The following is a 27460-nucleotide window of genomic DNA, read 5'->3' as shown; positions in this document are numbered from 1 at the left end:
AAATGGCACAATTCTTACAGAACTTTCTCAGGTCTTTTACCCAACAATCAACTCTACGCTCCATGTGGTCACTGGTAAGCGCCATTTTGTCTTCATTGTTTGCTGCTGATTTTTTAAGAATTGAGTCACTTGCTCTCTTTTAGTTAATTTACTGAAGAGTTACATTTTTAACACCTCGGTAGGATCACATTCTGCTTTGCTTAACAGAGTTCAATGTAGAAGTGAATGTGGTCAGTTATAAAAATGTCTGGCTACACACATATGAATTGGGAGAACGCTGATTAGATAGGACTGATAAATGTAAAAGGGAACAATGCTATTTCTATTGAAATTAGTGCAATAATCCTGATGATTTAAGCTACCAAGGAAATCACTGACATCAGTGGTTGTGTCTGAGTCTGAGGTGGTCTGTACCTGAGGTGGTTCTCCCACAGAAAACCCACCTGCCGTACACATTCAATCTGCTGGCATGGCCCCAGGGTCAAGCATGAAACACTGACCTGGAATATAAGGCTGAAACCCCCCGGGCACCCTCTGGCGCTCAGGGCAGAGGAGCACATCTGTCCCCGTGACCACGCAGACCTGCCGCGGGTGGGCATCACACCCAGGGGCTGTTTGGAGACCCCCTGATTTGCACCAGCTTCTGTGTGGGGAGTGTCAGGAACATAAGGTGCTCTTGCTTCCCTCAGGGCAGCCTTGTCCAGAGGCCTGAGGTTCAGGCTTATTCCCTGATCCTGCTGTTGCCCATGGCAGCACTGGCACATTGCCTTATTACTGTGGAGCACCACATTGTGTTGCTGTTGCAGAGGGTGCTGTATCACCCAGAGCCGATCAGTTCCTGTTGCGGGTGCACACCAAAGAAGAAAGCACTGGCGGAAACAAGCAGGAGCCTGGCATGCAGCTTCTGCCACTCAACCTAACCCATACCGCAGTGGGGCCAGACACAAACACTTGTCTGATGCATGTCTACACAGCTGGCTGTCACAGACTCAAGAAATCTACAAAATGTGGGTCGAGGAGAAGCAATGTGGATCTCCTCTTTCTACAACCAGTGAAATAAGGAAGCCTTCATCAATCTTTCCATGCACATATTTATTACAAAATCAGATATTTATAGGCAATTAGAACAGTTTATACAATAATAAAGTTTAATACTTTAAATTACTTAGGAAAATTCCACACATCTTTAAGTATTTAATTTAGTATTTCTATTGTTTCTTAAGATGAGTCTTCTTAGACAACACAATAAAAACATTAAAATGTTTCTGTTTTCTCCTGCGCTGAAGTGTACAGCTTCATGTACTGCATTCTTCATTCTCACATGAACATGCTATGTGTGCATCAACAGTATCCTGCATATCCTCTGACTTCTGGTCGAATTTCATCTGTTTGTCAGTCATGCTAGTAGCCGAATCTGATGGTGAACAAGAAATGAAAAGTAAATAGCATGCTTCAGAAGCAGTTTTGCAAGATACAGCATTTACCTTGCACTAGTCATTAATTACACCAGGCTTGGCTTCTTCTAGCTGTTATGCATATTTTTATCTGACTAACTCAAGCAGAGATGTTCAAGGAAATCCGCTTAAGTAATAAGTAATTTCTACACTGAAAACTACTACTTCCATGCAGAGTTTTATTAATAACACTTTTAGGAAAGGATATTGTGGTCTTGAAGGAAACACATGAACCTATCATCTATGTAATCTATATCCACCTAATTTGATCTCTTAATATCTACTATATACTTATGAAAGAGACATACCCCAGTATTACTGTACCCGTGGGCAGGAATCCTGTCCACAATTATCCTTCTATTGCCCAAATCAGCTCAGGGAAATAGGATCACACCCAAAGGCAGAGATATATAAAAATATAAAAGATGAGGATCCCTGTTTCAGGGTTCCGTATATAATCCTGAATCATCACATGCTTCAGTGCATAGGTTTTCTGCAGAATCACAATGTTGAGTGTACTCTTACGCTGCCCTTACTCTGTTAGATCAAAGCACCATGAAGGGGCATTCAGTTTAGATTTTAAATGCAACAATCATGAAAAATGGTAAAATTACAATAGAAAAACATCTGTATATCACTAAAAAAGTTTTACTTATTAATGAAACCAGGGAAAGGTCTTCAGTCAGACCAATCACATGTTTTGAGTGTAATAACTGAGTCAAGGCACCGTTTGGGTAGCTCCAATTCAGCAAGATTTCTGTTGACTTACCAGCTGGAAGACAGTGGAAACCAACAGTTACTGGAGTCGTCTGGGTGGCAGAGCATCCTTTCCTACAGCGTAGCACAGGCTCTGTAGAGTAGCACTTTGACTCTACACCCGCAAGCTGAACCATCTTCTCAAGCTTCACAAATGAACGGTGCAGTTTACAAGCTGCAACAGAATCATTGATGGTAGTTTACATTCTTATGTACAAGATCTTCAGATCTCCCCAGACTGACCCATCTGCCAATGATGTTTCACATTAGCAACCAAATTGCATCTATAAAAACTGTATGTTGTTCATAAGTAAAGCAGCATCACTGACTGATAAGCTTTTCAAATTAGCTAATTAGATACGGAGCTACAAAAAGTTAATTTCCAGTGTAACTGGTTTAATTTATAGATTAGGATGTAGAAACATAGTCATGCCAATAAACATTTTGCAAAGTTCACATTCTCACATTCAAAAGCTTTGAGTATTCATCAGTGGAAAGAAAAAGGGTATTTCTGAACAAATAAAAATAATCACTAAAGAATTACACCATTACCATTGTCATGCAGACTCAAAACTGCTGCAGAGAGCAAGCAAAAGTCATCGCTGCCAGCCAGTAATACTGGTCTCATATTGGTTTCCCAGGACAAGCAGTTACAAGTGTGTGAGAAGCTAAACAAGCCACAATTTATTCCTGACTATAAGCTTTATTCTCTAAAATTTCAGCAATTTCTTCCATAGGTTGAATGGAAACACAGTGTGGGCACTACTGCCTGTGTGAATTTTATTGTGTACATGCCCATGTACTGCATATACATCTAAAGCAAGTTTGATGCCCAGTATTCTTTACAGAGACACGCAGAAAAGTAACAGTTAATGTACAGTTAATGTACAGCTAAACATGTAAAAGTTATCTCCAGGTAGCAAGTAAGTCCTTCCCATCAGGTTTACAAAAGCAACATGCTTGTTTTCCTACCTCCACTATGGTATGCTGTTGCATCATAACCTCAGCTGAGAGAATGGAGTACCACATAAGATCCTAATCTACTGGAACACTTAAAACACAGCTTTTATTTTATTTTATTTCAACAATGTAATTAAGTCCCTGGAACTGCTCGTGTACTTAAATGCTTTGCTTGACAGGCTGCACTGGTTCAAAAATCAGATGTTCAGCCATGGTAATTACTAATCCCCATCTGATTTTTTGATGGATCAGATACTGGCTGGAAAATGCTGTTTGCTCAAATCAAATATTACACGTGAATTTATCCTCTTATATATATATATTTTTAATCTTCTTAATTGTTTTCACTTTAAAACTGAAACAAAGGTTTTGTTTCAGTTTGATTATTTCATTTCTACTGACTTTTTCTATTTTTTTAACTTGTAATTTCTTATTATTCTCTAAACTGAGAGAAAATGTTATACTTAATGTAACTTAATGATTAGCCCTTTTAAAATGTGTTTTTTTTTTTTCCAAAATGTTTATGGATTTTAATTTTTTAAAGATTCTACAATTTCTAAACAATTGCGGTGATACTATATTAAATTCATTACAGCTTGCATACCTCCTCTACAAGGTGTTTCTTCCAAAATCCAAGAATGACCAAAGGTCACAGCATCTTTAGCTAGATATCCATTGGGCATCCGATATTCCTGTTCACATTCTGCATCATATTTTCCACATATTCCACATGTTTTCCCTGCCATCCATAAAGCAACTTGAATCTTCAAGGAAAAAAAAAAAAAGTCAAAAGCATTTCAAATTAACAAACAAACAAACAAAATCACTACGTAGTAGATCTTTTCTATATAGATGCATTCCAGTATAAGTTAATGCACAAACATTTAAAATGTTTGCTTTCTTTGCTGAGAATTAAAAAGCATCTCACAATTAGATGCCAAACTCCCATGATGCTGGTGTCTTTAACTGTATTAGAGCCTTTAAAATCTAGTGTGCCCATCTAGTGTATTAAGTTATTAATAGTCTAGACTATTAATATGCTGAAGTTTTTGTGTGGTGGATGTTTTCCCAGTAGGCGATGCATACAGTATGATACTGTTTTCTTATATTTCTGTTTCACGTTTTTTCTAGTACAGCCTTTAAAACGTAGACAGGAGTTGAAAATATTTTTTTTTTCTCGCAAACGTGCTGCTGACTCAGTCTGTGTATACTCACAGGCCCATTTTCCGGCACACACCTGTTCTATAGGGATAAGGTATTACTGTTGGTGAAAGATTCTTATGTCTCCTGTTCAGGAATAAAGAACAGCACTCTGCAATGCTGGTTGAAGTATCTTCTTGGTTTTGTTTTTTTGGGGCTCTGGACAAATTTGGCTTTGCCACTGTACACTCTTGCACTCATACACAGATTTAAGGGAATCCAACAGAAATTTCTCAACATCAAAGCTCATGAAGAGGAAGAACTATACCATGAATGTGTATCCATCAAAGTATAATTTATCAATGCCATAGGCTGGGGCAACAAGTACAAGGCCTTGCTTTTCACTGTGGATTCCCAAAGAAGCACCTAGAAAAAAAAAAAAAAAAGAAAAAAACAAAGAAAAAAAACAAAGCCAACACTAAAACAGACCCAACCTATCTTCTTTAAGAAAATGTTGCTGTCATGTTTTTAAAAAGCTCTTTTGCCTCTTTTGCTTTAAATTCCTCATTTGTTCTCAAGAAGCAGAAAAGACAGAAAAACAATGCAGAAATGTGTATATATAGAAAATAGCTGTTTGTAAAAAGTTGGAAAACAATTTAATTATCACAGATTTATTATTTCTCTTTGGGTTATTAGCATATCATGTTTATTTCTAGAAACAATTACAGAGCTACCTTTAATATCTGTGCAGTTCTGCACATAATACAAGGCCCTGACTATACTATATAGGAGTAAGAAAATACAGAAAACAACACGATTGTCACTAAAGCCATTTTTAGCATAATTATCACTTACCAAGTGCATAATAATTAGGACAGAGCTCAGCACTGGCAGATGCTAACCCACTTTCAGCAAGATTTAGCCTGATTTGAATACTACAGATATACAGTCAGGAAACACCTGCATTGTACATTGCCCCTGACTGCATTGTACAGAATGAGGCAAAGTCCTCCTGTGTCCTTTCACAGAAAAAATATTCCTGCTTTGAGAGGAGAAAGCAGGCTATTTTTTCTGTATACACACAGTAGTCCATATTTATTCCTAGCAGATTTCAGAATGCTGACCAAATTTATACCTACAAATCAAAATAGGAAAATCTTTGATATATAAGGGTGGTGAAGCTTAGAAAAGCTTTACTTCAAAAAGTTTTACCAAGCAAGGCTTTATAGTATATCTGATACAATTCTTAAATTTGCAACTCCAGTGGGAGCCACAGTAATGTATGAAATGTTGGTTATATTTTGCTTAGTTTGGCTACTTCAGGAGTTCTACACTCTAATCTGTCTTTATAAATATTCACATGCAACTGAGTGAAATATAAATTCTTAAATAATAATCTTACAGCAAAAGGTGTAAATACTTATTGAACACAAACTGGGGAAATTTTTGTTAGAATATTTTTGTCTTCTCTTTCTTTCTTTCTCCTAACATATACATGAAAATGAAACAAAACAGATTCTGCATCACCTACCAGCAGATATGAGTGAAACATTTGTTGAGGGGCTTTCAACCCCATCCACCAGCAGTTTCAGCTGTCCATTGGCAGGATGCATATCAATTTCGCTGTTAAGAAGAGCATTCATACCTGTTTGTACCACGTTCATACACACAGATTGACAAAATTATTTTACTGCTTTCCAAATATCACTGGTCACAACATGAACTAATTTAAACTGCTTAAATTACTTCAGGGGTATTCTTGTCACCTAAAATGCAGGATGATGTCATAGGCATCACATTCAATACACATGGAAAGTAAATAAGGAAAATGCTAAAATCCCATGGGCTGCTGAACAATTTCAGTATAGCTTAGATCTAAGCTTCTCCCCTGTTAAATGTGGACAGTGTAGTCCCTCACAATCCCAGCATCTGGTAGGAGTTACTTACTGGCTGCCAAGCTTGATGTTGATGGCTTTAAGGTTCATAGCTTCTTCAGCATTCCTCATCATCACCAGGAACTTAAGGTCAGGGCTACAGTCCTGAGCCAAGATGTGATAGCAGTTTGCTGGCATCGTGTAGTTAAACTGGACTTCATTAAAGGTTGTGATCTTGTTGTGCGAAACTGAGCAGCGAGCTGTTTAAATAGAAAGCCAGTGAATATTTGCTTTTCCATAAAAGAAACTCATTAAATGGAATGTTTTATTTTTAGTGCTATATTATTTTAGCTTTATATTTCTTTTTCATTATGTGATATTTTTATATGGATTACAGGGGCTTCTGTCTACCAAGAAAAAAAAAGTCTATCTAACAAAATAATTGCCAGAAATTTTAGATGTTACCAGGTCAGATAATTGTCAATCTTGATTTTCCTGAAATATCCTTGCTGATTTCTGTACTATAAGCACAATTTTCTCTCCCAATTGAATTATCCTTGCATTATTACAGTCTATGTCTTAATTAACTGGAGACAAATAATGCCAGAAAAAAAATCAGAAGATTCTCAAGTAATTCCAGAGACTGAAGATGTCCTTCTTCTGAACCAGATTAAATCCCAACCTTTCAAATTCTCAAGCACTGCAGAGGGGGCTTCAGCAAAGACATTCCAGATTGGAGGCTGCAGCTCTGAAGCTGGTATCCTTGGACCTACAGGGAGTGGCAGGGGAAGTCTCATGGCTTTTTCATAGAGGATCATCTAAAAAGGAATTCAAAAGCACAGTCAAAACACACTTGTGACAAGTATTCACAGCAAACAGCTGAGATAGCCTTTTCTCCTGTTTTGAAATTGATTTCAGTCTCTTCTACCTTGGCTGACAAAGAATTTATATGAACACAAATCATCTGACTCACTGTCCACAAGTTTTTTGCTTCTGGTGTGTGTCATTCAGATAGCATTTGGGAGAGAATGAATTACTTCCCTTCAAAGGTGGTTAGGGGAACACTTATGGAGTACTAGAGATGGAAATGCATTTCTTCATGAGTACCCATTTTTTTGCATGAGCAAAATCACTCTATGAATATACATATATATGTATATGTACAAAAAAAGTCAAAAATAAACAAAAGCTGTTTTCAACATTTACACCCAAACTGAGGCTTACTTTACTTAACTTTTCTTTCTCAGAATTCACCCAATGTAATTAAAAAAAAAAAACTCACTTTTCTACCAGGAAAAAAAGAAGAAAAAAAAAAAGAGAGAGAGTGAGGATAATGTTTCATATTTACATCAGGAAGCTTGATAACAACATCACATGTCCTTGGAGAAGTTAGAGCCACGACCACCCTGGCTTGTCGAGAAGGATTCTTGTCCATTCTCTCAGAGAACCCCAGCATAAATGCAGCCCCAGGGACAAAATTGTAAAACCTTCAAAAATTCAAAAGAGAAAGATCTGGTGAAATAGAGAGGCAAAAAGAGGCACATCCAAACCCATCTGCCTCACATCTATGTGTAAGTGGCATATTCAGGATCATTGGTCATGTCCCCATTAACCACTCTCTCCGTTACTGATCAAGTGTTCACTGAAAGGAAGAATCTGTTCCTCAGTTTTCAGTAATTTTGTCCAGCATGAGGAATTACTGAATGTTACTACAGGATGGCTATGATCTCCCATTCAACTTTTATGTCCAAAGACAGTACTCAGACAGATCAGAGAATTTAAAATAGCTGGTACTTTAATCACTAGAACCACATGGGTGGATACTGATTTTTCACAGTTGAACAATATTATAAATGAGTGACATAAATGAGTGAGACTAAAACCTCACCATTCTGCTATTGATCTGACACTTGAAGGAACCTTAGGCCACTCCAATTTCACTTGTACAGCAGGGTGGCCAGCAAACCGCCCAGTTACCAGCTCAGTAGAAACCTTGTAGTCCTGGCAATTCCGGCCCCACTTCAGGTAACCCTACAGTGGAGAAATGGTCCGTTTTTAAACACAGGCAACATGATTTTCCTGTGATGCATATAACTGTATATAACTGTTTTTTGAGCCTTACCACTGCCTTGTGAGCATTGAGGACTGAAGCATCAGCACAGAGCTTCCACTTGCTTGAATCTGTGAGGTTTGACACAAATACCTGCATCCGGGGCCTGATGGAATCGATATCAGCATATACCACAAGCTGGAGGCCTCCTGTCTTCTTATTGTTACTAATGCCATTCAGGAAAACAGCTAACACTGGTGTTTTGACATCACCCAGAAATTTAGGCTAAAAAGAAGGGGAACAAAGTACGCAAAGAATGTCATTATAAAGGAGTTACTATGGAACATTTTAGATGCAAGATCTAGATGGATAAATAAAAAATAAAAAACTGAACCGCAAATATATACAAGCATATGTACCATACCTATAGATGCCTATAAATTCTCATGCATATGTCTTAGCGTGCATGTGCCTCTGCAAGCACAGATGGATTTTATCACTGTATTTGATATGAGCCAAAATTTGTGCCTTTCATTGAGCTGATACCATGGAAATGTTCATAACATTAGGATACAGTAATGGCTATATGATTTAGGCTTTATTATTAACACCTGTATATTTGCCCATGAATTAAAAAAAAAAAAAGTTGTTAAATTTAACAAACATCAGCTGTCAGTTGTATTCACCAATCCTTCTCACAATACCATCCACCAGCAGCTGTCCCTCTCTTTACCTGCCTGGTTGGTCTGCTGGCTTTCACCTCAGACTTCAGCTGTGGGCTCTGTGGGACAAGCAGGTGCCCGAACAGCACCCCAGCACTAAATATAATCTGTTACATTTCTTCGTTAAGAACCTCCCCCCTTGACAGCTGGACCATAAGCATGCTACAACTTGCAATTCCTTCACTGCATTTCTCCCCAGGCAGCAAGCCTGCATGCATCAGGCTGGGTGCTGGTGAGGAGCCAAGGTGCTACATGCCATCTCTGGAGCGTGCCTTCTCCTGAGGCTCCTCTTAGCCTTGGTCACTACTACCAATGCCCTGGCACTGCACCTCCTCGTTGCAGGGGACACAAGATCAGTCTCTATGAGTATCTGTTGGGCTGGATTGCTATGAAGGCAGGCTTATGGTATGAGTGATCCTCACCTTGCTGCAGAGGAAAGTGTGTGTGGGAAATTACAGTGTCTCTTGCTCTTGGTTGATACCCAACACTTGACAATTTCTTACTTCTCTCTTTCCCATGTCCTAGCTGTACAATTACTGTAAATGTATGGCCACTCTGCCATTTTTCCAAGCTGTCAAAAACCCTAAAAATGATGCAACTAACCTGGGAAGCAGCTCGGGATGTGTCACAACTGGATCTTGTAGAGGAGTATGTGCTGCTGTATTGGTCAGCTGGGAGTTTCCTTTTTGGGAACTGCAAGAAGAAAATACATCACGCTAAAGAAGGTAATGTAAAAATCACACTTGAGGAAATTGCACCAGAAGGTGCTGCAGAACATTATCTGTCATGACACTTATTAGTGATAAACTTGCATTCCAACACTGAGCAGCTCAATGACTTGCAATATAATATGCTTCATTCTGCTTAATATGTTCCCTGAAAAATCTCATTTAGTCAAGTATATGTGACCTCTCAGAAGAGATAAATAAGGAACACACACCTAGATGAGAATTCCCCTTTGTGAAAAAGCAAGGAACCAGATCAAGCCAAACTGAACCAGCCTCTTGTTTCAATACAAAAGATCAGAACTGATTCAGTTTACATCTGGAAGGGCCTGATCACCTGGAGGACATATTGAATGAACCAAATGACTGGAAAGTATGAAATGAATAGAGAGACACAGCCAAATGTTTTACTTTTCAAGGAACACTCATAACAATTTCACTGCCCCTGGCTGTATCACACCCTAGTGAGATATCTTCTGCTGAACTAAAGTACCATAAATTAAGATATCCTCCCACATTTGCCAACACACCTACCCTAGTGTGTGTCAACAATGATTCCAATCCAAGACACCAAGTGATCAAAGCCAGGCAAATGTCCCAGGCTTTGGTAGAGGCTTTGTGTCTACTTTGCAGAACCACAAATCATGCACACAACACAAAGGAGAACATATCTCCCTGTCTTTTTGAGTCTCAGAAGAACCATCATGGTCAATTTGGTGTTCTAAATGTTATCAGCACTGTAATTTTCCTCAACAAAGACAACAAGTGGTCTTTAAGGTTTTTCATTTGACTCACGACAGATTGCAATCTTAATTTACTGAGGAAAGAAAACTCACCTCTTGTCTGTGTGCTGATCTAAAGCGGTACTGATAAATCTCATGACCTCCCTTTGAAAATAACAAGAACAAGACGAAAAGCCTCAGAAGAAAATAAATGCTGCAATTACATTGAAATCTGAGCACTGGGAATTAAGTAAGAATTTTACTAATTATCATTCATGCAGAGTATGCTTAGTCACAAGCGCATAATGCGAGACTTGAAATAGTTTATATAAAGCATTAATGTTCCTACTGCAAAATTAAGACAGAAACAGACAGTGTGTATTGACAGAAAGCAGTGAATTGGCAAAAAATGCTTCCCTGCCTATAACAAAAGTTTCAGCAATCTTGTGGAAACTTTTGAGATGTTTCAAAGGAGTCATCTGATCCAACGATTGCAGGTGTGTTAGCAGAACAGATTTTGAAATTTTATGTTGCTAAAATTTACTGTGTCAACTCATAATTTGATGCAAAGCCAACTGCCATCAGGATTGCGATTCGCAAATATTAGCATCAATTTACTGACAAACATGAGTTACCCGTATTTTGGAATACATGCTGCTGCTGCTGCTGCTGCTGCTGCCATCTTCCAGATGTCCTGAGTGATGCCCATGGCTATGGTGACTCACTGACCTACTGCTACTGCTGCTGCTACTGCTGCCATTCAGATATCTTGAGTGATGCCTATGGCTGTGGTGATTCACTGACTTGCTGCTACTGCTGCTAGCACTACTACTGCTACCTTTGCTGCTGCTGCTGCTGCTCTTGCTGCTTCTGCTGCTGCTACTGCTGCTGCTGCTACTGCTTCTCTTACTGCTGCTGCTGCTACTGCTGCTGCTGCTCTTGCTGCTCCTGCCACTACCACTACTGCTGCTGCTCTTGCGGCTTGTGTCTTTGTTTCTAGTTTGCTTTACTTGATCATTGTCATCTTCATCTATGGGCTTTCTATGATCAGGAGAGGAAGCAGATGATGAGGAAGAAGAGGAAACAGCTGAGGAGGCAGAAGATGAGCTGGAGGGAGTTTTTGCATTGGCGTCTGTCCCAAGCTCTGTTAGCATTGTGTTTTCTTTCTTAGAAGGTCGCTTTTTCTGGTGTCGTGTTTTGTTTGCAACCTGCAAAACAGTTCAAAGGGAAGTGCAAGACAGGGGATACATCTGGTTCTATATTACAAAATAAAATATCCCTGTGTGTCAGATGAAATGCTCACCACAGCCTTTCAGTAAAACTTCCTGGCCTCACCCACCACAGAAGCTGCATAACTCACTTAGATCCACTCTTCCCAGATGAAATTTGCCCTGGCATTGAGGACCAGCCCCAGTTGGATGCACCACTTAGAATCAAACTCTGCTGACATGACACGGGCTGACAGCCCCAGCACCCTTCAAACTAGCCCCATTCTTGCTTTCCTGTGCCAGTTTTCCACACTAGCCTTCAACACTTGACTTCATTTATTTGAAAATATCTCCCCCCATGCTCAAAATCTCTTACCTTGAACACATTGTCAATGCCTAGAATCTTCTTCAGTTTAGCTTGAATGTCCTCGTATGGAGATGTCTCATCCTCTTCCTCAGACTCTGAGTTTACTTCATGAATTATTTTGGAGGCTGCTCTGGATCCTGCCTGAATCTCCAGCTGAATTTTGTCAATATCAGCATCTGTTTGAACTGCACAGCAATTGCATGGATGAGAAGGTTATACCTCTTCAAATAGTACTAACAAACCTAATAAGAAAAGGCTTGTGCTCAGTACTGTACCTGGCATCAAAACAATTTTAGCTTCATGTTCTCCAATTAACCTGTGCAAATATGTATTTTTTATGAAACTGGCATCTCGTGACCTTCTGAAAAAGCAGAGCTGACAACCAAGACGATGCAGTTTGATGCAAATGTCTCGTTTATGTATTTTTCTTCTGGTGCCATGGAGAAGATCCTCTTGAGAGCTATGGGAATGTTTACTTGGAATGCTGTCAGGCCCCTGCTGCAGTGGAGATGAGCATGTGAACACCACTGGGAGCATATCATAGGCAAGAATAAAACTGCAGACATGTGCAGCACAGAAGGGGTTAATCTTATTATATAAGAAAAAGGGAATAGATTACCACTGTGAAACTTTCCCTGGAAGCTCTCTCTGTTGGACTGAAAGGTTCTTCCATGATATTTGATGAAGAATCTCCTGGGAGAATTGAGGTCCTCTTTTCAACACCCAGTTCTCCTATGTTTCTTGATACAGCAAAAGCCTTATGTCTGTGGAAATATGCACAGAAAATGGCAAATAATTCCAAAGCCATGTTTTTGGATTAAATTAATTATGTCCTGTCAGTGCCACATAACATTACAGAAGTATGTTGTTTGAACATAGGAACTGCATACACAACCATATGTAGAAGTATTGCTAAAGTTAAATAAGAGCGAAACAGAAGAAACATCACTGGAAGTTTTCAAAGCATGGAAAATTTAAACAAATTTCAAAAACATGAGAGACATTCATTTAAAAATAAAAATAGAATAAAAAAGAATTTAACAAAATAACAAACAAAAAAAATTGAGCTCCTAAATAATTTAGGCATCTTTTGACTTTTATTTCCCTTATTCCTATCTCTTGCTTTTTACACTAAAGGTTATGCTACACACTGAAAAAAATCACACTGCAGAAACCTCCATAAGAGGTCAGTGAATTGTGAACTTCAGGCTACTTTCTGGTGCTGAAACATTATGAAGTAATGCCACTGTACCTTCCAACCAATATCTCAGTTTCCTCACGGCATGGATTTGTTTCAATCTTAATATTTTTCAATTTCATGTCTATCTTGGCATCAAACTTCATTGGCACTCTCATCTGGACCTTGCCTTGAATTTCAACAGCATGTTGAAAGTATTCTGTGTTGACACCCATTGTTGCGACTGTATGTACGTATAAGCTGAAACAGAGCACAGTGGCCATATGTAAGACGGGTGTTCTTTTTTAGCTTGAGGTTCCCCCCTTTCATAAAAGACTTCCATTAATATCTAAAGACTTAGAAAACTGCCATACCTTGGATTTATGTCAGACCGAATCTGCATGGTGGAATCAAGCAACTGAGAAGGTCTAAAATCTCCAGTTAAAGGCGGGGTCATCTTTCCGTCAACTGCACACAACAAAACAACATTTAAAAATGGTAAAACTGAAAGAAAGGACTTGAATATAAGCAAGCCACTGTTTTCAGGAATAGGTAATCTCTTCTGTTAATACAGCTAAAAAGGCTGAAAAACAAGACAGATGAGATTTTTCTCAAGTCCAAAAAATAGAGAAACTATGCAGAAAACTTGTTCTGTGTTCAAGTGCTTCAGCCCACAAGGATTTTGGTGATCTGCTGTTGGATTTCCTCCAGTCTTGCAGTAAGAACCCCAAAATGGACACAGAACTACTGACGCAGCTTGAAATGCGATAAATAAGGGGAGAAAAACATTTTGATGTTTGCTCTGCTCTTGCTTTGGCAGCCACGGATGCAGTTGGCCTTCATCACCACAAGGGCACACTGCTGATTCACTATCAGCTTGTCCACCAGGCCTCCCAGGCCCTTTTCTGCAGAGCTGCTGTCTGCCTGGGTGACGCCCAGTCTACATACACTTGCATGGGTTACCCCATCCCAGGTGAAGGACATTTCATGGCCTTCGTCAAATTCCAGCACACTTGTGCTGGGCCATCCCTCCAGCCTGTCAGCATCCCACAGAATGGCAGCCTGACCCCCAGCATGGTGACCTCTCCCCACACTGATCTCATCCACAGATGTGCTGAGGGTGGCTTCTCTTCCAAAAGTTCAGATTGTTAACAGAGACAATGATCAAGTGCTGACAACTGAGGAGCACTGCTCCTAGCAAGCCACTAATTAGACCCTCATCTGTTAACTGCTCTTTGAGACCAGCAGTCCAGACAGCTGTCACTCACTCTGTAGTCCATCCATCCAGTCCATACCTCCCCACTTTGGCTACAAGGATGTTATTCAAATCAAAACATAAACCAAACCAAACCAAAAAACACCACGGCAAGGAGGTGGGGCACAGTTTCAAAGATGTTATTAAAACAAACTAACAAAAAGCAAGAGCAGCCAAGAGAGGATGCATAGAGAGCGTAAAAAGAGCACAAGTATCTATATTTCATTCTTCATCCTTATGTGGTGTCAGCAAAAGGAAGGGTGACTATCAACCTCAATTAAAAGTCTGTAGCACAACCATATGATCAGTGAATTCTCTTCATGACAACTCATACTTGCCCATTCATTCTGCTAAAACAGAACTCTGTCTCTTTTCCAAGCCTTCTTCTCTTCCTGCCGTCTCTAATGCTACTGTTTAAATCCTGCTTAGTGTGCATCTGCCTCTCTCAGGAGGTACCCCTTCTGCCCATTCCTGCAGTCAGCTCCCCACACAGCTTTCACGTCTTCTGGCCTTGAATGCTGTGACCTTTCCCTCTGGTTTCCCAGATTTCTCACCTAATTTCTTCTGTCTTCAATGCATTCAAACACAAGGCAGAAATCAACTCTGACCTGCTTCTCTTCAAACATCTTTACTACTGCCCCTCCTGTGTTTCAAAACACTACAAAAATCAGTTGTTTTCTTCTTCAACGTCCTTCTCTGGCCTCTCTCAGCCTGTCCCTCCCAGCCCCTGCTCGGAGCTAGCACAGCACATCTCGTACTCTCCGACTCACCGTTGGCTGCAGCACGTGCCAGGGCCGTGGTGTACGACCCGTATTCCAGTGGCAGGCCGAGGCAGCTGGGAACAATATATCGCAGCTCTCCCATCCACACCGGCTGTGTCCACTGTCCTGAAATTCCATTGCGGATCTGGTTGGCAATTCTCTTCATCGCTGTGTTTCTGTCAGCAGGTTCTACTATCGTCTGTCAGCAAATAGAGAACCAAGAGGTGAGGATATGAAATTATGATGGTGTCAAACCTCGCAAAGAGAAGTAGTGGCCCCTGGTACCTTCATAGCTTGTTGCAGGACTTCCTTATTGATGTTGACATAGGCCACCTCTTGGCCAAATATTTTCAAGTAGGCTGATATCAAGGGGGTCTCTGTCGGCAGCTCTTTCCATCCCAGCAGCTAGGGAACAGATAAGGAAACAAGCAAAGTTCCTTAATGAAACACTTTATAAATGACAATTTAGCAAGGTGATGAAGACTGTTAATGACAAACCTCCAATTTTCTTTTGCCCCTTGCATCTCTCTACTTTTTTGTTAATAGCTTAGTGTCACTATTTCAGATTTACTCCCTACCATTGAGACAGATGCCCATGAATTGCCTTCCATTCCCAGGTATTCTGGTGAAATAACATCTACTCTAACACAGAGGGTCTGGGCCATTTGTACCATTAAACCCAGTTTGAAAGCACAGCACCAGATAGAGAGATCTTCTTGTAAACTAAGCTAGGTAAATGAAGGGAGGGAGGAGAAAACCTGCCACACATGAGAGATGTTTTGTGCAGCAACATCCACCCTTCCCCCTCGCCTCCCTGCTCCTTCTGCAGTCATACCTGAGGTGGGGAGGAAGCAGAGCAGCAGTAAGACTTGCGAAAGTTATCATAGACATTACAGGAGTAATGTCTTCTGCAGTCCCACTGCAAATCCCTCTCTCACAGAGATATTCAAACTGACTGCTGCATGGGTAACACCCTCCGAGACGGGCTTAACTACTATGATAAGCCTCACTAAATACCACTTCATATAACCCAGACATAACACTACTGAAACCACCTACAGTTTTTCCAAGCTCCTTTATCTTCTTGTATGTGGGATATTCAGCAAACGGAATATTTCGCTTCATTATAACATCTGTGAGGCCTTCCACTCGGACGCCAACCTACCAAAACAGCATGAAAAGGAGTGGTCTGAAACATACTTTCAGAGTGGAAACTTAGTAGTCAAATTTTTAATATGAAATTAGCTTTATTTGTTTTATTATTGATTTAAGTAAATATTTACCTCCACCAAATCAGCCACTGAACCTGCAGAATTTGCCATCAACTTGGAAATTATTGCTGATGGGAACATTGTTCCTGGGCTGTTCATAACAAAGACATCGCCAGCAACACCAACTCTATAGTTATCTATGGTAGAAGTAAACAAAAGACACATCTTTTTTCTAACCTTCTGCTTAGCATTCAAGATTGTATTTCTGCAGCTTTTTCAATTACTGACTCTAAGATATATCATGACATAAGCTTTAATTGTTTAGGGTCAATTTAATAAATGGTTACTCCTGTATTTTTAAATATGTGACTGTTGCATTTAATCCAATTTCTTTTTCCAATGCAGAATCTTTTACAGTATTACAGGAGGCTGTAACAGCAGGGAAATGAAACGAGAGACCATTTAACTGACATGAAGTATGCTAAATACACATTACTGCAGCAAAAGGGGAAAGCTTCTACCATAACTTTTGAGAAGGAAGAGATTAATTTTTCAGGAAGAAATAAACTAATTGTTTCAGAAACTAAACTTATCAAGTATCTTACAGAATCTCTTTTTGCATCCAGCAGCAGTGTTAATGGAAAGAACTTTCCTAGACATAACTCACACGGGGACTGGCAATGTTGTATTTCTCCAGAGGACTTAGTATCTCTTAAGAGATTTCTAAAGTGAAAATTTCCCAGTCACTGAAATGCTTTACTCACCAAAGTAACCACCAACACGAATAACCTTGCTATACCGATAGCTCAGCCTGTCCAATTTGGGGGCCAGCAGCTTAAGGGCGATATTGCAAGCTGAAGATCTGATCAAAATAAGAAAGGTAATAATATCCAGAAATAAACTGCACTCCACCAGAATATGAAACTGAATTCAATTTGTTAGCATATGCATGATTACTAACAAGAATGTTGCAGACATTATTATTTACAGAAAAAAAAGCACACTTTATTCCTGTCTTTACTTACATGTTGTACATATACGGTAATCTGCTCTTTGACAAAGCCTTCATGTGGGAATACACGAAACTGGCCACTTGCAAATTGCTCTCCTTCATCACCACATTAGCTATCGTTGTTATTAAAGGAAGGGCAGGCCTTGTCTCAAAGATAACAGCACAAGCCATCATTCGCACTTCAGGGAGAAGTGACTGGTCTGCAAGGATCTGGATGAGATATCCCTGCACCTGCAGAGAGGTAACACATTATTGGGAATTACCAATAATTTAGACTTTTTTTGCAGAATGGATCTACATATAACCCACAAGAAATATGGGAAGGGGGTGGGAGGGGTCACTATCCCTGCAGAAAAGCTTCTTGATCTGGCTTATTGTATGATTCCATATTGTTGTATTAACACAACTGAATGGGGCCACATGAGAACAGCCCCAAGGAGAAGGGATGGCACTGTTCTGAAATAAATGTCCACGTATCAAAAAACCATCAGCATGGCTTTTTGCATTCAGAGGCTGACATTCAGAGATCGGTGAATAAATTTGGAAGAAACAACTGTAGATAATACAATGGATTCATTCTTTGCAGTAACCCAACTGATACAGTGAAAGTGCTTTACTATTTTAGGCGGTACTTACAGTTCTGGGGTCCTTCCAAGCTATTTTTCTCAAGGCCATGATAGCATCAATCTGAACGTGGGTTGGGATATCTGAAGCACTGGATGAAGATATCGGAAGGAACTTCAGGATGCGCTTTAAGCTGGCTGGTTCTCCCATGTTACCAATGCACTTCAGAGCTAATTTCATTTTGTCTTCACGGCCCTTGCTGATTGCTTCATCTGCCAGGTCATGGATAGGCTATAGAAAAAGCATAGTTAAACCTTTTCTGCCTAATGTATACATTGGCCACAGTTATCTCCTTAGACACTAAAAAGCCTACCACAATAAAGCAAATGGTTTTCATGCAGGTATTCAGTGACGGCTGAGAAAAAAAAGGATGGGAAAACTGTGTTTTCATTTATTATCTACATTAGTAAAATGATTTATTGCCTTTGTTCTGAAGGAGAACTATGAAATGTGTATTTGTCCAATTGACAGTTAATAGTCAATTGAAAAATGTATAGCTGACATTTTCATACTGTAGCTGAAAAGAGTTAAGCTAAAGTACATTAATAAGCTACTAAGAACAATCTGAGAAAAAGACACCCACCTGAAGAGCTTCTTTAGGACATGCTGATGTCTGAGAACAGTATCTATTGACCACAGAACTGTATCCCAAGCAGGCAACTTGTTGAAGCATTGGACTTCTCTGAATTCTAGAGCTGGTCATTAAATCCTGTAGGAAAAATAAATAAATAAATAAAAATATATCAATGATGCATTTTCACTTAATATTCTGTTTTTCCTATTTAAGAAGAGGAATATTGACTAGAGATGGGAAAAACCCTGTTCAGAATAAATGCTTACACTTAATCATAGTGTCAAAATATCTAATGTTTGTATTAGCGTTTTAACTTGCAGCTCTTTCCAGTTTATAGGAATATTTTGCAATTAAAAGAGCTATTTAAATGATGTAACACACAAACCACCATTTATGTTTCAGAAGTAAGAAATAATGTGGACAAAGGTTTGTCTATAGACAGCATGACGCATGACTCCAGCAAACTAAACTGGGAATTATTCTCAGAAGCTGTTATAGGAGAAAGGCTTTTATATTACTGTAGCAATATAGAAACACACTCTTCTCTCATATAGATAATGCCAAAAGAAATTCATGGATCACGATTTGTACAAAATTGTTATACATGAGGGGAGAATCTATTTTAATAAACTTTATAACCAATGGTTGTCATCAATTAGCATTCCTTCTGTTATCAAATAGGAAAGATTCATGTAGATTTACTCACTGCTGCTATTGGAAGAGTGTGTTCATCAACCTTCATTAAATGGAAAGCCAAAGAAACAGTTAGAAGAGTCTGAATGTAGTTAAGTTCATCACTGCGAATTCTGGTCTTAATGAACTTTAGTGCTTCTGTGGTGCCACTTGCAGAAACTGCGCTCAGTAGCCATCGCCTGCAAGTAGGTTAGAAAAATAAGTCCTTAATTTTAGCTCTCAATTCTCAAAAAAAGTAAAATTCCTTAGAAGATTGTACACATAAATACCTGTAACGAGGTTTATCTGAAACTTGTCTCCAGACAGACTCAAGAGTGTCAGCGCTTGCTATTCGGCAGAGCTGGACAAGCTCTAGGAATCTTTGTGGAACATCATCGTGGAAATCTTGTTGGTTATTCAGGACTATGTGCTGCAGTGTTTCTACTATCTGAACAACAAGAGAAAGTGAACACATAGTTAATTCCTTTGGTATTTCTGATCGTATTTCTGATCACTTTTATATTATCTTTTGATTAGGAAAGCAATTCAAAGACTTAAAAATTCTATACCCGTTGCTCGGGGTTTTTTGTCTTGACTAGCTGAAGGGGCATCTGTGGCAGTACATCCGGGAACTGGTAGCGAAGGCTTCCATAGCTCTGCATGGGAATGCCTGGGGCGCTCCCTCGCTCACTTCTCACTTCCAGCAAGGTAAGCTGTTGTCTGTCAAGAGACAGAGAGGAATGAAAAAGTGTCAGGTAAGGAGCGAATTACCTCTCTCTCTCTCTCTCTCTCCCCCCCCATCTGCCTCATCTGTTTGTTGGTTTGATGATACTGAGACATTACCTCTTTTAGTCTTTACGGATTTTTCCAATCACAGTAAAATCTTACAGTTTTCTAATGGATAAAGTCCTCAGATTGGTACAAAATAGTTTTTATTCTCGCTTTGAGAGGCAGCCCCACAGCCTGCCTACCTTGCTTCCATGACAGCAACCCCAGTAGGTTCGCTGAATGGTGAGATCTGGTACACCTGCTGCGACGCAACCTCTGTGATCAGGGTGCCACTGTCCGACTGCTTGAGCTTGTAGGAGAAGGCCGCAGTCCCCTTTACCAGCCTTTCTTTCTAGAGAAGGACAGAGAGACCCAAACAGTAAGTGGCAACAGAACAGCTATGTTTGTTGTGAGGAAGGTCTTTTCACATCTCACATACCATCGTATCGACAGGACAGGGATAGATGTAAGCCATTCCAACACTCTTCTTCACCTTCTCCTGGCAGTTATTTTGGTCTACAGTTTTGGTAACAGAGACTCGGCTATTCTTCCTGTCTTCCTGGATGACATACCTTGTATGGCAAACACCTCCAATTCCAGCCTGTATAGATGAGAAAAGATAACGAGACTTCCTAATTATAACAGCATTTCACCACATGAGAGAAAGTTTTACTGCTTCTGAAGGAGCAGTAGGAGAGTAAAGATATTCTGAACTATGTTTTGGGTAAGGATAAGCTATGTTTGGGTAAGAATATACTGAATTATGTTTTGAAACCTGTTAACTTTACTCACAAGTTACCCTATTGAACTAAAAAACTGAACAGAAATGGATATTTTAAACTCAGTCAAGGAACTGAGAAAAAGTAATCAATTAATTAATATCAACAATGAACAAATAAAATGGATCAAATAGCTGTATCAGGGAAGCAATATAACAAATACATTCGTAGCTAATAATTCCTTTTTCTTGAAAGTATTACATTTTACATAAAGCAATTTTACAAATGTCTTTAAAAGATCCAGCAAAAGTAACACCTTCAACACATACACACACATTTTCTTTTTTGTGAATGAAAATCAACTTTTTTCATGATGGATGGCTGAAAGTAGATTAAAATAAACAGGAACATGAAGGAAGTGCACCTAAACAGAACACATCCTTTCAATAAAGTAGTTTTAGAATGGGAAAAACAAACCTCTTGCAATTCATAGACATTCTGTGATTTTTTAATGGTTATCTGCATCATGTTCAGGATTCCTCTCACTATGTTAATACACGTATCAGGGCAGTCTTCTGGGGCATAAATGTTTCCGATCCGTCCACTACTGTATTCAAATTTGAAAGGCCGGCTGAAACATGATGAGACCATTTGTGTGATTTTGGAAGATCGAGTGAATGGATCCCTGGGCCAGACTCCATTGTATTCCTCCACTTGTGGGGAGCGGACCTGAGAGGAATTTGAAAAAGGATATTTATATGAATAAAATTACTTTGGTACTAAATATGTAAACAGATTAGAAGAAATTAACATAATCACTAGTTATATACTCTTTCCTTCCAAATATAGGCTTAGATATCCATACAGCAATTGATTCTTCCATCTCTTACTTACAGTGTAAAGCCAGTACAAGTCCAAGGTGCTCAGCAGTGTTCTTTTGTGGTACAGAAGCAGTTAACATACCCCCATTATCTCTCAGGAAAATTTTAAACATCAACTATATAGGTAAAAATATTATTCAAAAAAGTAATAAAAATAGATTCAAGTAAATTTATCCCTATTTTTCAGCCTTAAATTAAAATAGCTGTACCAGCTTCTGCTTTAGATTAAATCTAACATAAAAAGGTAAAATCATTCTATTTTTTTAGTCTTAGAAATTTTCATTTTAATTCCTCCCCTCCCAAAACGCTTGTTGCTTTGACTAAACTACTTGTCATATTTGATAGTTGCGAATTGCTTAAATCAACTCATTTGTTTGTTTCTTTATAATTAGAAATGTGTCTATAAACCTTTTATTCCCCATACAGCATAATACAAATCAGATGCAATTTCACTAACTTTGGGGAAGTTACTGCTAATTCAGGTGTCTCTCCAAGCACAGCCTGGTGCACACAACATAATTTCAGGATGAAGACTATGATGAGGAATACAATTCCTAGCTCATAGCTTTGACATCTTGCCTTCGTTAATGAAACAAGATCTACTGCTCTGCTAAAGCTCTTGTCATTGAACTCTGTGCCCAGAAAGATGCTCTTCTTTGTAACTAAATTAAACAGACGAATAAAATTTTTGTCTGAAACATTTATTTTGGATGTGTCAAACCCTATCTCTAAGAGGCATGCTTTCACGTGTACAAATCTTTTCTTGCATTATTCAAACACTAATAATTGCTACGTGCTACTTTTTGATGCCTTTCACTTTTTTTTTCAAGTGTGTAAACATAATCTACACTTATTAATTTACTGCATGACCATGATTTTACACACCCAAGTCCAGGCTCCCCAACAAAGTTGGAAACATTTGTTGAGAATTGAATTGAATCTTAAAATCAGAGCATGCTTGAGTGTCTTGAATTAGAACTAAACATTTTCTAACAGAACTCCTGATTTTGGCACCTCTATTTCTGATAGAAAGTCATGAGAAGCACCTGCTATGAACAATTTTCACAACAAGCACTTGTAAGCGGTTGGATGCTAAATCACTCCTCACTTAAACTTCAGTTTGCAGATCATTCTCTGAAATCTACAGCACTAAGTCTCCAGATCTGTACCCTACATCTTTCTTAGAACACAAGTGAGCAAAATGCAATGAAATGAACATGATTTGCAGTTCAGTATTGATTGGTATGTTTGGAACCAGATGCGATACCTTGAGGAAGTAAGTGTTCTCTGATAGCCCACTGATCTCTAGCTTGCTGCTCAAGCGCACACCAGCTTTTGCCAAACTTCTTTCTTGAAGCCCATTCAACATAAAGCCTTCATAGCTGTACAGGTAACTCTTTCTGCTACTGAATCCCGGGTCTGTGGGAAATAACAGCCATTTTCACAATAGATGTAAGCATGTACTAATAAATAGTCATCATAACAAAGTCACTGATAGAAGCGTATAGACAGAAATTCACTTACCGATGTCAAACTTCTGGCTACCTGCAAAAATAGATGGAAAACCATGTAAGTAACATTTAGTCTAAACCTAATTGTTTTCAGTGAACTCAAGAAAATTCCAGGAAAGAGGAGTGAAGAAGGGACGTGTATGCTTACCTACAAGGGTGAGCACTAGGGCTAGTATGATTCCCCTCATAGTGAAGGTGAATGGGGCTCTGCCAGGCATGGCGAGACTTTTATGGAAGAATGCTCAGGAACACGTGGCTGTATTCTGCTGAATTCTCAAGTTTTTTATCAGTTTATGTAAACATTTCTCTTTTTGCAATCATACCTTCTCCTCACACGGAAAAATAAAAATCAAGTCATACCTTGGCATCCCACTGTTTTTTTGTATAAAACTTTCGTTGGATTTTCCAAAAGTTTCCACTTATCCTAATAAAAAACTCTTACAAGGCCATTTGCAATAAATTTACAATAGACATCTTACTTGATTCCTAGACTGAGTCATGGCTGGCTGCTGGTACGTGGTCCTGCCACAGATGAGATTGATTTTGCCCAGGTTATGTTGACCTGGCACCTGACACAAGCTGTTATCTAACTGATAGTAGCCCAATTAACAAAGTAGAGTCAGTGTCATATACATTGACTGTGTTCTCTCTCTTACCTCAGCTTTGGCTAATGGCCACCCTTGTGGACAGGAGACAAGGGTAGATAAATCCTTGCTATTATATTTATATGTGCACCAAAGCACGCTTAACATCCAACTGAGAAAAAATATATTTATTCATTTAAATCACAGGATCAATGTGTCCTTTCAGCTCCGGTCACACTGACCAGAAATATTTTTTAAATGAACGAAGGTTTCATAAGCATTCTGTAAATATTTTGTCTTCCAAGGTAAATGACAGCTAAACATGAACAATTAAAACCCACAGGGATTCTCAGCAGCAAGCAGGGAGAACAGAAGTGCAGGTCAGCTAGAACTTCTGCATTTCCTAAAGAGCCAAATACAAAATGCAGCCAAGTACCTGAATTGATGCAGGCTTGCAGCCAATTTCATCACTAACAGTGATTTACATTGATAGCACAAAAACACATTCACAGAAGTGCTCTGTTCTAGAAATGTCGGGAGTGTGGAGGCAATGGGCCAGGTGTCTTCAGAAATGGGAGATGCACAAAAAGTTCTTGCCCTTTTTGAACATGGTGATAGATAATCATGAAAAAGGACAAACGAGTTCTTGTCAACCACACACACAAAAAAGTTAGCCTTCCAAAGTGAGCTGGGTGGCAGCTGAATCAACAACAAAGACAAAAAAAATGTGCAGGGTCTTCCAATTTTAAGGTTAGCTCTGGAGGGGCAACTTCAAGCAATGCAGAAAACTGGGGACTTCAAATCACACAAAAAGCCTTTAATTCTAGTCTAATTCAAAATCTATGACATACTGGTTATTCAGTCACTTTATTTCTGTTCCCACAGTACCTACAAGATTTACCACAAGAGAGTAGTTTGTGGCAAACAATGTTTTAATGACCACAAATGAACTATGTGATTTCTGTTCTAGCATTTTCTAGTAACTGCTCTTCCTAGATTGTTGTCCCACAAGTTTTGACTTTTTCAAGTGGATCTCAACTGGATTTTAAATCCACCTGGGGTTGTGCAACCTCTGTTTTGGAAACTGCCATAGAATTCATTTCAGAATACTACAGTGTTGTTGCAAGAATTTGCCAGAAACGTCTCCTTTTACATGATTATCAACTTACTATTAAGTTTAAGCAGACAAGCACACTTTGCGCCTCGGTGATAACCTCATAATGATGCACGGCCAGCTCTTCCCTATAACTTTTTTTTTAGTAGCTGACCATTTCTTTACAACAAACTTACATGTTAAGCATTACAGTTAGCTGCAAGTCTTGTACTCATGTTTTGTTTTGAGTTGTGCATGTACATGAGTCCAGCATCAATGTGAAAACTAGAACAGTCTGTGTTATGGGTTACTGCTTTTTGTGTAAGTACAGCACAACTTCACTGGGAGTAGTCAACACTGGAGAACAGATGTATTGTAATAAATAATAATAAACTATCAAACAACATGAATATTTCTCCCACGGATCAGTTTTTGGATGCAACTATATCTTTCATATCTTGTCATCTACTTCCCTCCCAAATTAGATTGTGTGGGGGTGGTGAAGAAGCAAGCATATCTTTACATACAAAAGCTTTGTGGTAACTGCAACTACAAAAAAAATGAACTACAAAACAAACAGAAAAAAAGAAAGCACAAGTAGTAGCATGCAACACACACAGTATTCCCATCATCCTGGAAATACCTATTTTTTGTTCAAGAACAAACTCTTTAAATAGATATTATTTAGGAAATTTACTAGTTACCTTGGTCCAGTTGAAGCATACACACAGTAATCCCAGAGAAAAGCAAGGATATGGTCTGATTTTTTTCATACACATTGGAGTATTTTCGTCCTGCTGCAACTAAGCAGAGCAAGTCTGTAGAAGCTACTGGAAGCAGTACTTCAAATTAGGAAAATTAGGAAGGGGTCTGGTTTGTAGGGAGAAATTTTTCATAAGTAAATCTTTTGTTTATTATTTTTTTTGCTATACAGCCTGTTTTACAAAAGCTATTTTGTATCATCCTCAAAGAAAAAAATGAAAAGCTTAACAACTGCAAACTAATCCTGGAAAGTAAGGTCTCCTACCTAATCAGACTTACATTTATAGTAAAAGCACTCTCCCACCATGTAGACTGAAAAAGAAACCTAGATAGCAGCATGCAAAGCATGCCATATTTAAAGATTTTGTGAAATAAAACACCATAGAGTGTAAGAGAACAACTCATCTTTTCAATATCATGCATAGCTGGCTAACAATAACTTTACATGTCATTGCACTGCAGCTACCACTTCTTGTTCCTTCTTAATAGGCCACCTGCCCCATTATCTCAAATAGGTGCCTATGTGTGGTCACACACCTCTATGGCATTCCTCTGAGTAGTCTTCCCCTCTGCTCCTCAACAGTCTATGATTATGTAAGATCCTAAAGTTCTTATACTTTGCTGTGTAGGAAATAATGTTACCATCTACCAACCAGGACATTATTAGCAGTAGCTTGGCAGTAGCTGCAGTTTTAGAAGTTCCCTGATCACCGGGTATGGTAATCCAAAAACTCTAGGCGCACACGCCTTCTTTACAGAGACAGGACTGACTCTGTACCCCCGACTTCCAGAACAGACCTGTAAGGTCAGCTCAGGCCTCAGTTGCATACGTACTTCTAACACGGTTGGTTCTTTCATATAAGCATTAAACTGAATTTCCACTTCCATGTCATGGGTTACAGAAAGTTAAAGCAAAAAGTTAGTATAAAATATTTATCAGTTCCTAATCATTCAATAAGCACAAAAGATTAAATAAGTAAATTACTTTGCTCTTCAGAGGCATTAGCATCTTAAAAGTGACCGTCATGAAAAAATACCTAGTCAAAAATCCAACTAAATTATCCAGCAAGAACACATTTAAGTGTTCCAAGAAAGCACCAAAGAACACACCTTAATTATTTCAGAACAGCAGCAGCCCCTAGTGGCATCCTGTTAATCGCCTCAACTATGGATTTACAGATCTAGTGGAAGGTGTCCCTGCCCATCCAGAGGGGTTGGAATTAGATGATCTTTAACGTCCCTTCCAACCCAAATCATTCTACGATTCCATGATATTGAGTAAAGTAATAGTCTGAAAATAAGAATCTTGCACGTAACCTGCTCTTCTCTCATTTGTCACTATATGAAAATATTCAGTTTACATTTTTGAGTATGCTTTTGGATACTACTTCTACTCTTCCATAACTAAAAGTCACATAAGCTCTGTTCAGCCTTGGGTGGAAGGTGTAAGCTCAGCAGTACCTATACAGATATTATGAGTAGTGTTCACTTATTGTGAGGGAACTGGAGAAATGTTTTAAAAGACTATTAAAAAAAAAAGAAATGATGATATTTCAGCAGAAAGATATGACCAACCAGATCAATATATACAATTCTGCTCCTTTAATGTTCGGTACGGTTCTTACACAGCAAGTATCCTCTGCAGCTTGCATTGACTGCTACCTCATTTTGAGCTGTAACTGAAGGCACTGAACTAACCAGCAAAAACTTCAATGTTTTCTGTCTTAGCTCCATGAAGAATTCCAGTTTCTTCTCTCTCTTGTTATTCTATTGTTACTTTTTTTCAGGTAGTCCAGTTGCTCTATTACAACCAGGTGTGAAGATAAGGGGCACAGCAGCAATGTCTTTTCAGCGTCGGGTTCTAAGCTTCAGAGTTTT

The 27460-nt window shown here is 39.0% G+C and overlaps 1 protein-coding gene across 1 annotated transcript; it reads right to left on the bottom strand.

Annotated features, from left to right (window-relative positions):
* Window positions 1-223: 223 nt before the first annotated feature.
* On the bottom strand, window positions 224-25645 carry LOC118243513 (vitellogenin-2-like). Its single transcript, XM_035537634.1, has 35 exons — window positions 25525-25645; window positions 23157-23177; window positions 22900-23051; window positions 21229-21480; window positions 20472-20633; window positions 20236-20384; window positions 19834-19984; window positions 19555-19712; window positions 19299-19464; window positions 18602-18727; window positions 18031-18249; window positions 17408-17625; window positions 17147-17244; window positions 16455-16579; window positions 16231-16332; window positions 15457-15576; window positions 15181-15370; window positions 13530-13623; window positions 13231-13416; window positions 12598-12742; window positions 12254-12476; window positions 11988-12163; window positions 11039-11611; window positions 10518-10568; window positions 9560-9649; window positions 8307-8519; window positions 8073-8215; window positions 7533-7671; window positions 6867-7002; window positions 6258-6444; window positions 5842-5933; window positions 4639-4736; window positions 3775-3934; window positions 2224-2385; window positions 224-1414 (listed from the first exon to the last, which is right to left on the bottom strand). The coding sequence occupies exons 1-35, from the start codon at window positions 25541-25543 to the stop codon at window positions 1296-1298; spliced, it is 5415 nt and encodes a 1804-aa protein (XP_035393527.1). The 5' UTR covers window positions 25544-25645; the 3' UTR covers window positions 224-1295.
* Between the last annotated feature and the right edge of the window lie 1815 nt (window positions 25646-27460).

Source organism: Cygnus atratus, chromosome 8, assembly GCF_013377495.2.
Source record: "Cygnus atratus isolate AKBS03 ecotype Queensland, Australia chromosome 8, CAtr_DNAZoo_HiC_assembly, whole genome shotgun sequence".
Taxonomy (NCBI): Eukaryota; Metazoa; Chordata; class Aves; order Anseriformes; family Anatidae; genus Cygnus; species Cygnus atratus.
The sequence above is the reverse complement of the archived record's forward strand: the minus strand, read 5'-3'. Positions and strand labels throughout refer to the sequence as shown.